The sequence below is a fragment of the Lathyrus oleraceus genome, chromosome 4, assembly GCF_024323335.1.
Source record: "Lathyrus oleraceus cultivar Zhongwan6 chromosome 4, CAAS_Psat_ZW6_1.0, whole genome shotgun sequence".
Taxonomy (NCBI): Eukaryota; Viridiplantae; Streptophyta; class Magnoliopsida; order Fabales; family Fabaceae; genus Lathyrus; species Lathyrus oleraceus.
Genome location: NC_066582.1, coordinates 379317022 through 379328407, shown reverse-complemented (window position 1 = coordinate 379328407; position 11386 = coordinate 379317022). Strand labels below are relative to the sequence as shown.

The 11386-nt window shown below is 36.2% G+C and overlaps 1 protein-coding gene across 1 annotated transcript; it reads right to left on the bottom strand.

The window, feature by feature from the left end:
- Positions 1–3108: 3108 nt before the first annotated feature.
- LOC127075558 (protein RBL) lies at positions 3109–9097 on the bottom strand. Its single transcript, XM_051017021.1, has 5 exons — positions 8931–9097; positions 8641–8745; positions 4083–5164; positions 3740–4001; positions 3109–3506 (listed from the first exon to the last, which is right to left on the bottom strand). The coding sequence occupies exons 1-5, from the start codon at positions 8947–8949 to the stop codon at positions 3325–3327; spliced, it is 1650 nt and encodes a 549-aa protein (XP_050872978.1). The 5' UTR covers positions 8950–9097; the 3' UTR covers positions 3109–3324.
- Positions 9098–11386: the final 2289 nt, after the last annotated feature.

The following is an 11386-nucleotide window of genomic DNA, read 5'->3' as shown; positions in this document are numbered from 1 at the left end:
TGTCTTTGCCTTCTCTTGCACATGAAATGAACATGCTTAATGATTTTGATTTGGTCCTTTTTAGGACATGTTCATGATAGAGTAAATGTGATTCATGTTGAGTTTTAGCTTCTGTTTTGACTTTTTGCCCCACCTTTGACCCTAGCCTTTGAGCTAGTGGTTTGTTCTCATCTTTTGGACTTTGTGTTTCAGGTTTCAAGCAATTAGCCACATTGGTTGATTTGATCTCATCACTTGAGATACAAGTTATTTTGGTTGACTAACCTTGCTATTTTGTAGGTCTTGTGGATGATGAGTCAATTTAGTTTGCTTGCATCTCATGCCTTGCATTGGTGTTGTCTGATGATTGGTTGTCTCATTGTTGGATTTTTCTGATTGTTTTGTCTGAATGTAAATATTGACTGGTTTAGCTTTTCTTACAGGTACTTTAGCCGCTTTAACTCATTATTTGAGTTGCTTTGCTTTGCTTGTGGTTGGCATACCACTTAGGTAACTTCCTTAACTCCATGTAGTCTGGAAGACCTGTCATGTTATTTTGGCAGGCACCTGTCTGAAGCCCTCCTTAAGAGGCAATGTTTGTGCTTGTTTATCTTTGTGCCTTGTACATATAAAGACCTCCTAAGTGAAGAGGCATTGGAAGATAGAAGGGATGTGCAGTTCATCCCCTGCTATTCAGTTGTGTCTTTCATCTTGCTCACACCATGTGTTGATGCACTTTGAATAAAAACCCAAAATCTTGTTGTGTCAGTCATGTGGAATAGAGTCCCACATTCTGGACTCCCACACATTCTTTGATTCAAGCTCACCCAGGCCCGGGTTAAGAGCTATGAGGCATAACCCTCATCTCCAGTTCATCTGATCACTCTAACTCTCAATGTTAGAGGTTAAGAGCCTGACCATCCATTCCAGTATTTGGCTTATTTGTCAAGGTCGATATGACCCCTTGACTAAAGCCCAACCTTGCTTGATCCCCCTTGGTTGTGTATAGTGTGTGCTAATTGCTTTTGATGTTTATCTGTTTTGCTTCTCATCTCCTTTCTGTAGGAGTCGTATGATCAACTTTCAAGGAAGTTGAATGTACGTAGAGATAGACTTGAGTTGACTCACTGCCTGTGTGAGTCAAACTCTTGTTAGAAACCTCAACCTAGGACTATTGTGGATTACATGACAACTATTAGGCTCGAGTCAGTCTCCCTTTTAGTTTGTTATTTCCCAGTCTCTGGTTAGGATAGAAATTTCTCCCCTATTCAGGGGAACTACGTTGCCCTGATCCTCATACCAGATGAGGTACGTAGGCAGGAGATCGTGTGAGATCTCTCCGGGCACCCTTTTCTTTTTTGGTGTGTGTTTGCTTGTTTGGAGTCTGACGTAAGTCCAGCGATTGGCAGTCGGTTTCCTGTGTGTGTTTGTTTGTTTGGAGTCTGATGTAAGCCCAGCGATTGACAGTCGGTTTCCTGTGGGTTGTTTATGGGGAGTCTGATGTAAGTCCAGCGATTGGCATTCGGTTTCCTTGTTTGTGTTTGTTGTTTGGAGTTGGACGTAAGACCAGCCGTTGGCAGTCTGTTTCCATTTGCGTGTTTGCTTTGACGTCTCAGCATTTGTGCGTGTGTTTTGTTTCGGCGTGCGTTAGCCGAACTACGGTAGCTCTGATTCTCATTCCAGATGAGATACGTAGGCATAGGATGCGATATCCTAGCGAGCCCGTTTCCCATTTCCCCGAACTACGTCGACTCTGATGTTTGTTTCTGACAAACTACGTAGGCCCAGGATGCGACATCCTGCCGAGTCCGCCTCCATCTCTTTTCATCTGTGTTTTATTATTCCAGTGTGTGTGCATTCTTTGAGCAGTTTATCAGCAACTTTATTCTATTCTCTTGAGCGTGGATCCCGTCGAGTACGACGGACGTGAGGGGTGCTAATACCTTTCCCTTGCGTAACCGACTCCCGATCCTTGTAATCTTCGGTCGTAAGACCATTTCCTTTCCAGGTTTATTTCGAGCGTTTCCTTTCCCTCTTTTGGGATAAATAACGCACGGTGGCGGCTCTGTTTGTTTGTTTTTCCCGCCGGTTGTTTTTCGCGGATGCGACAACGAGCACAACCAGATAATTCAGATGTACCTTTATTGCTATATATGGAAACTTAAATTTATTTCAAAGTACCTCTGTTGTAATATATGAAAAATTAATTTTACTTCATAGTAGACGTCTGTGACGAAAAGACAGTTGTTCAAAAAAAATAACACAAACAATTAAAACAACTAGAATACAAAAACTATGCGATTACAACCATCAAAACAATTTTGAACATGTACTGCATCATCCTACGAGCGTCTTGGTCGGTCTTAATATCCACCTATTCGCGCACTTCTCCGTTTTGGTTGAAAGTGGACACGAGCCATTGTATTCTTCTAATCCGTTCACCCTCTCCAATTTCTCCCTCTAACCAACTGTACAACGTCTGATTAAGACGTTCAAACGTATCTGTGTTCCAAAGTCGAACCTGTATCGGAGCCATGCAGGCGCCCTTGCCTCTGGTGCCTCCTCTTGGAGGGCCATGCAGGCGCCACAAACATTGGCGCCTCTTCAAGAGGCCCAATGCATGTGCGCCAATGCATCTGGCGCCTCCTCTCAAAAGTTGATTATTTTGATATTTATTTTGAAAAAATGGTTATTTTCGTATTTAATTTGAAAATGTTGGTTATTTTGGAAAAAAATTCCGATTTATAGGTCCATTTATTTATTATATCTATATCTCGGTTCAATTTGTTTATAGGTACATTTATTTATTATATCTATATCTCGGTTCAATTTGTGTTTTTCTTATTAGTTTTATCACCCATTTTGAAATGGTATACCTAAGTTCAATTATAAAAGGAGTTAGTCTAGATATGTGCATTTTCAAATATTGAGTGCAGAAAACATTGAAGAAAATTCAGAAATATATGTATGTTCCATGGTCATCGACTCTCCTGTACTCCTTATACGCTTTCACCTACAGGTCTTATGTCACTAGACTTTTTAACGATATTAGACGAATCGCCTCCAGAGTTTCTTCAACCTCTCGTATTATTGGTTGTGCTAGAAGTGATATAAGAACAATTGGATAAGTAAAGGGAAAAGAATTACTTTTTTGTTAGATGTATCTTAACATAAATCAATATACGCTCAACTAACTTTTAACCAAAATCAGTTCTCACCACCACAGAACCGAATACATAGTGTGGCAAGGATATGCAAAGGCAAGAATTATCAAAAGTAAAAAAAGGAAGATAGATGAGAAATGAGGAAAATCCATTTTTAAATAAAAGGATTTATAATCTGCTGCTATTCATCAGAAAGCTCATCATAATAAAAATCATTATCAGCATTCTCATCAACCAAAGATTTTGTTTTGGTTCTTGATGATTTGCTAGATTTCAAAGGTTTCTTGACTTTTTCTGCCTGCAACTCCAAAACCTTCTCTGATGGTCTCCGCTTTCTTTTAATTCGTGTTCCCGCAGCATCATCTGTAAATAATTTTGAAGGAGAATGGTCACAAATGCAAACACTACAGTAATGTTTTTTTAAATAGCAGAACCGATGTATTTGAGAGATGAAGATTCAAGAATATGGGGAAGAAAACTTAAGCCCATAAAAAGGCCTCGCAAAGTTGTTTAATAGTAAATTTTAAAAATTGGAATTCTTATGAATGCAAATACTCACTAACAAGCATATTGCATAGGGTGACGACATTCATTACCTTCCACTGGACTTGAGGCATGATTCATCATATTTTCATTTGTAACAGCCTCTTCTGAAAATGGGGATTCGGAGTTATTGCTGTCCACCACTTTTGAAGAACTTTCTAAGAACTTATCTTGCTGTTCATGAACATCAGGTATGGGAGATACTGGCAGGAAACATAATTCTTCTTGGGACATATCAGAGTCACTGAAATTAGGATCCTTCTCCACTGTCATAATGTCAACTTTCTCATCTTCATTGACATCAGATCCTTTTGGCTACAAGGATATGAACTTTAGAACAAAAAATTGAAAAGGAAACAATAATAAGACTTGCACAACCATATAAATCTCACATACCTTCTCAGTCTCAGGATTCAAATCAAATTCATCTTCTCGCTCCACGTACTCCTCATTTTCCTCAAGCTCTTTGAAATCAGGAGCAAACGCACTCCAGTTCTCGGTGTAATCTTTAGCCCAGATAAAAACTATGCCATTCAAAGAAACAGATACAACAATAGGACGTACAGGATGCCATGCTAAATCAATAAGGGCTTCCTTAGGCCCTTCAAGGATTTTCACAAGATGTCCAGCTCTATCCCATATGTAAATCTTATGTTCTCCTTTGCTAGCAGAACCGCCAACAACCCACTCACCATCACCACTGAAACAGGGTGCTTTCCAATGCACCTTTGTTATTGCATCTTGAAACTCTCGAAATAAAGTTAAACATCTTGATCCTATGACCTTCAACTTCTCAACGCCATTTAGATCACCAAGGTTCTTATTCAGTTCATCTAGTGCTCTATTTTCATCTTTCAAAGGAAGAAGATTTTCATAGATCCTTATTACTCTGTCATTTGAGTTTGTTAGAAGATATTGTCCGTTCCTGCTGAATACAATGCTCTTCACTACTGAACCACCAGAGATAGGAACCATGCCACGCACCTCACCGTCTTTACTGTCAATTACAAGAATTTCCCCTTTAGAGTTTCCCACATAAACCAAGTTTCCATACTTACTAAAACACGCGGCAGTAGGTGTGAAGGAGGTACTTCCATCAGAACACTTATTGCGGGAGGTAGGGTTTTGTCCACTTGGCTTCTCAGAGACAGTAACTTTAAGAAAAGTTGTATCTTCGGTGTTTAAGTTAATAATCATCGGAGTACATGAGAGAGGACACGCCAAGCAGAGTTTGGAGGACCCTGGATGAAGACGAGCTTGTAAAGGGGTTTGCTGCAAAACTATTCTTCTTATCCTCTTACCACTCAAAACATCCCACAGGGATAACGACTTGTCAGCGGCAGATACAAGAATTCGATTACCACACTTTGACCAACAAATACTGGTAATGGGAGAAGAACATTCACTATCTCGAAGCTCTTTAGCAACACCCCTGGTTAAAAAATCCCAGATAACACAGCTTCCATCATTGCAGCCAGCTGATTATATTAATCAAATTAAGTATCAAGAGTGAGAAGTTGATAATGTGTAATACCTCCGGTGAATAATTAATAAAAGTTCAAGACTTGCTAGAATTTTATCCAATCCACACATTCAAATGCAAATATAATCCTATATGCTTGAAAAAAGGAACTGCAATATAAACCAGAAAGAAATACACTAGTAATACCTCCTGAAATCTAATCTCACTAGGAAAGGAAAATAGTTGTGTAAATAAAGTATACTCAGAAAGTTTTTAATGGTAAGTACTTAAAAAGTACCGAATTTTTCATTTTCAAATCGGTAACATGCAGCACATAACCAGACTCATCATAAAAGTTCTAGGTAGTTGAATGCAGTAAGCACGTGATAAAAAAATATAAATATTACAGCTAGCACATAATTAAAGGCCCGGCACGTTTACCCTCACTAAAGGATAAGAACAGACATTTTAAAGTATGAATTCACAATTATAAGGCCGTGCCATCATAAAGTAGAGGATGAAACAAGAGAGCGAGAACATGGAACCCAATTCACGATCTCCCAAAAGAGTTTAATGCATTACAACCACTTGCATATTTACAAGCTGAAGGGTCTTGAGATATTTAGAAAATACTAAAGTTGGAGTTAACCATAATATGGGGAACAACTTTTCAAATGCAAATAAAATGCTTCTTTTTACCTATTGTGACCAAACATTGACTTATATGGTATCCAGAGAATCTGAACATATCCAGAGAATCTGAACCATGGTGTTGTGATCAAATACTGACTTATATTATATGGTAGACAGAAACTAAAAGATGCTGGAAATGCAACCAGTTCCTTACATATACAAAATTGCAAATTAGATACCCAAACATTCCTAAGTTCTATATAGTCAATGGCAGATTGAGGAGTGTAGAGAAAACCCGAAACATGCTATAGTGGTATAGTGGGCAGCGGCAGGGTCAGCCCAATCCTAAAGCTAGGGCTTTAGGCCTCAAATCTAGGCCCCGTGAATAATATATACTAATGTATATTGTTCTAACCAATTAATATAAATTATAATGCATTGGCGCCGTGGTAGCTTCCTTTTACTTAAGCTCTTGGAGATTGGTTCGAAACCAATAAGTCTCCTTTTAAAAAAAACTCATTTGTGCCTTCACAAATAAAAATATACTTCCAAAATAGTGGAGAGCGTCTTGCAGATATCAATCCATGACCATAAGTATAGGTAAAACAAATACAAACCCCACCAAAGCTTCTTTTACTGTTATGTGATACCAAAGCTTCTTGTACTGTTATGTGATTAATACGTCAAATTTATACATAATTATTACTAAATATATAGTACTATCAAACCAATAAAGTGGTAAAATTCATTTGTGCATTACACAGAAATGAAAAGAATTTTTTTTAAGAAAATATATAATGCTTTAAAAACATTACAAATTTTAATAAGGCCTTAAGTAAACATTTGCTTTAGACCTCAAAACACATTGGACTAGCCATTACTACCAAGTTTAAGGAAATAATACAAGAAACTTATAACATAGTAGTACCATACAAATGAAATCTCAAAAATAGGAAACAACACCAATAACCAAGCCTTATCCCACTATGTGGGGTCGGCTACATGGATCAACTTCCGCCATAATGTTCTATCCAAGACCATGCTTTTATCTAAATTATTAAGCTCGAGATCTTTCTTAATAACTTTTCTTATAGTTTTCCTAAGTCTTCCTTTACCTCTAACTATCTTACCCCTCTCCATTTGATCTACTCTTCTTACCACATATAATCTAAAGGTCTTCTCTCTACATATCCAAACAACCGCAAGTCCTATTCTCCACCATTTTTTCTACTATAGGTGCTACCCCTACACTCTCTCTAATATTGTCATTTATAATCTTATCATGTCTAGTCTTACCACACATCCAACGCAACATCCTCATCTCTCCTACGCTTACTTTATTCTCGTGTTGATTCTTAAGCGTCCAACATTTTGTCCCATACAACATTGCAGGTCTTAACGCAGTTTGATAAAACATTCCCTTCAACTTGAGCGTACCTTTCTATCATAAAAATAGAAGAATACACAAAACCAAAGACATTCATAACTAATAATCAAAGTTCATTATTATCAATACTCAAACCCAATCTAAAGTCAGTACGTTTTAGGGTGAAAGGACCTAAAAGCGTGAGTGGGATAAGTCCGTGTCATCAATGGCAGAAGGCGGACCATGGAAAAGAGCCAAAAACCTGATATAAAACCTGCCATCCTTCACAAATTTACCATATTTGGGTTTTAGGAAGTACTTCACTGTAGCAACTAGCAACTGCAACAACTGCTATTTGTCTGCTATTTGTCTGCTGTGTTATTTTGCTGTTACAACCTCTATTTACTACAGAACTATAGTCCAACAAATCACATCATTCAGTGTTCCTCCATAACACAAGCAAACAAAATACCATGTGACTAAGCATCTCTTGCATACAAAGTTAGCTTACGTTCTCCACACAAGTTACCAGGCTGCTCTATAATAGCAAAGCAAAATACACTAAGCATTAACTTTCAAACCAAATCAGGTTGCTAGAATGTAAACACAGACTCCAATCATCAATGTTAGAACCAGTGTTATTAATAGTGCATTGCGGAAAATGGTGGATTACCAGAAATCTGATATGAAAAATAGCAGATTGCGTAGCGGGTAAATAGAGGGAGACACAAAGCAATTGAAATATAAATAATTGTATTTAAAATAAAGCATGTTGTACACACAAAAAAGCTACATGAGCATAAATTGAAGAAAAAAAAGGTAACCACTTAAAACTCAAAACCTCAATATTTCAAACAACTAATAAAGCATGATGCATAGTTGCCTACATTGGGTGAAGGAGATGAAGGAGCATATTGGAGAACAAAGTGGTTACTTCATGATTGATGGAGGCAGAGCGGTTATTTTTTATTTTTTATTCTTGAGGCGGTGAGTTGTGTCTTTACCTAGGTAAAGGTAGTGAGGTTTTAACGCATTAGATATTAAACACAATACCCACTAACCCACTCACCACTTCAGGTTTTGTATTTTTTTAAGGATCAAAGCCCGTTGCTAAACTACAAATAGCGGAGTTGACATAGTGTATTTGTTTTTTTAACAACACTGGTCGAGATTTGCCGTTTTAAAAACATTTGCAGCCACAATAATAGCCACAACATCAAAGATTTTGATGCCTCCAATATTGCAATGTCACTAAGATTGAAGCCACAACACAACATCCACATTAAAACCGTGATTCTCTACAATATGAAGAAATGCAACTCGACCGCGATATCAACCTTGGTAAAACCCTTTTAAATTTTGCATAACTACCACATACAACTAAACCTATTTCTTTTCCAAACAACTAGAGAAAAGTAATTCAGTGGCAAAGATGCACAATTTCTTAAAACCAGCATTATTTGAACAAAAAAAGGGGGGTAAATGTTAGTTACCAGCAAGAAGGGTACCACGACGGTTGAAAGCAATACATTTCATAATCCCATGTTCCAGTTCCAGATACTCCTCTATCACTTCAGGGAAATCTCCCTGCAACGGATCTTCAATATGTGACAGCGTAATTAAATGTCAGAACTTAGAATAAGAAAAATATAAACTAAAAATTAAACTAAACTGACATGAACAATAGGGTAATAATTAAATGCAAGTTGATGAAATTTAAATGCGGTGCCCTAATAATAAGTAGATAGAGAAATTGGAAGAAGAAGAAGAGTAGAAAACTAACCGATTATAGATGCGTTCATTGCTTTCAAGAGCAGCTCGAAGAGGATGATGGCAAATTTGGGACGACGAAAAACGGAAGCAACTGAGAGCAAACGGTAGAGGAATGCGGAAACTTGGGAGAAACAACATGAAGAAATGTTTTTTTTTCCTAGTTTTTGCTTTTGCTTTTTTTTATTTATTTTTTTAGCTTAATGCATCTTTGAATTAAATTAAGGTTTTACTTTAATCTTTTATCTACTAAAAGTTCATATTTAAATTCTCAAAAACTATTTTGTTAGTTAAGTTGTTTCTCCGGTAAAATTTGTGAAAAATGTTAAAGTTGTAGATATGTGATAATCTAGATGATATTAAGTTATTTGACATGTTTTTTATTTTATTTTTTAGTTATGAGTACTTATGTAAACAAAAATACTTAATCACCTTAACTCTAGTTTCGGTTCATGTGTTAATCAATCTTAAATATGTCATGGATGATAGGTTTGAGTGTTGTAGTGTTATATTTGTGAGTGTCCTAAACGAGGGTGCTCTCGTCAAATAGTTGTATTGCCTAGACAATGACTTAAGGACTCGCTCTTGGCACTAATAACATGTGTAAAGTCGTTATCAAGGGGGAGAAAGTCTATCATTACTCTCTAAAGGTCACGTGGTCAATAACTTTTCGTGATTATGAGGGAGTAGTTGTTGTAACACCTCAATTTAGAATTATCGATTATTTTATTTATTTATTTAATTTAATTTGTGTAAAATAAATTAAATAATTATTTTGTGTGAATTAATTAGTTTGTTGGGTAGAATTAATTGAATAAAATAATAAAAATAGAGAATTAGTAAGAATGTGGTGGAAAGTGTGAATTAATAAAAATAAAGGGGAGTAAGGAGTAAGAAATTTAGTTAGTTGGGTCAAAGACGTAATTAGAGAGAGATAATTAATTATTTATAAAATAGAAATTTAGAGAGAAATAGCCCATTCTATAAGTACGTGAAATAGAGAGGGTTTTAGAGAGAAAGCTTGAAGATGAATGAAATGGTTTGAGGGAAGAACATCAATTCACCTTGTTTTTGCTGAAATTTCTGAAATTTAAGGTAAGGGGGAGAAACTATTCATCTATGAGTGCTAAATCATGAAAGAGTATAGAGGTTTAGTTAATCTCCAATAGGGGTTGCTCTTAAATTGATGTTTGATGTATTTTGATGAACTTTGATGGATGTTGTTAAATATTGATTGAGTATTGATGAATTGTATGCTGACAATTCTGTTTTTACATGATTGAATGGAATTGCAATTGTGTGTTGTTGTTATATTATTGTGTTCTTGAGTTTTGATGAAAATTTGGTGTTTTATGGCATGATTTTGAGTAATGAATTCATGAGAAAAAATGTGTAGTTTAGGATGTGATTTTTAGTTGTTTCGGGTGAATTAATTTGGGACTGATTTGGTGATTGAGGGGGTTTGAAGAATTACTCATAGCAGAGAAATCTGGAAATTTTGAAAATCTAAGGAATGTTAATTGATTGACAAGGGGAAGCAATCGATTGAAGTAGTGTAATTTTTGGAAAAAATTAAGGGTGACAATCGATTGAAGTAGTGTAATTTTTGAAAAAAATTAAGGGTGACAGTCGATTGATATAGTAGTACAATCGATTGACAGTGTGTAAAATCTGGGAAAATTGCCCTCATGATAATCGGTTGTGGCAGAGTGACAGTCGGTTGTCATGCTTTTGAAAAAAAAAACATGATTTGGGGGTCTAGAACTTGGTGACAATCGGTTGTCACCTATTGACAATTAGTTGTCACTAAATGTTGAACTATGATATGCTTTGGCGTTTTACCTCATAACTTTTTAACCGCGCATCCAAATGATGTGTCGTTTGAAGCGTTGGAAAGCTAGCGCTCGGGGATATAACATGATAGTGATATATAAATTGTTTGAGTATTATTCCTATAATTATTGTGCTGGTGAAGTCTTTGTTCATATGTTCGGTCAATGAATTGTTGACATATCTCGACGTTTTTGGTCATAACTTTCATTCTGTAAGTCCGATTTAGACGTTGTTTGAAGTGTTGGAAAGATAACACGCTGAAATACACACTAGTAATGAGAGTTGAGATGATTAAACTAGGATTATGTATGTATTGTTGTTGTGGGTTTCATGATGATGTGATGAACCGTTTAGTGAAACGTTAAGTTTCTGTTGATGATGAATCGTTGTGATAAATTGTTAATATAATTGTATGCTATTTAATTTTCAGGTTTTGATGAAATGTTGAATTGAGATGCATGGTTTCGATATGGAACTATCATGTTGATGTTGTACAGGAATTATGTGGTTGATGTGATACCGTTTGTGTTATTGCAATTAATGTGATAATGTTGATGTGATTATGAGATGAATTGTTATACTTATAATGATAACATATTGAATTGAGATGTGTAGTTTTAATGTGAAATTATCCTG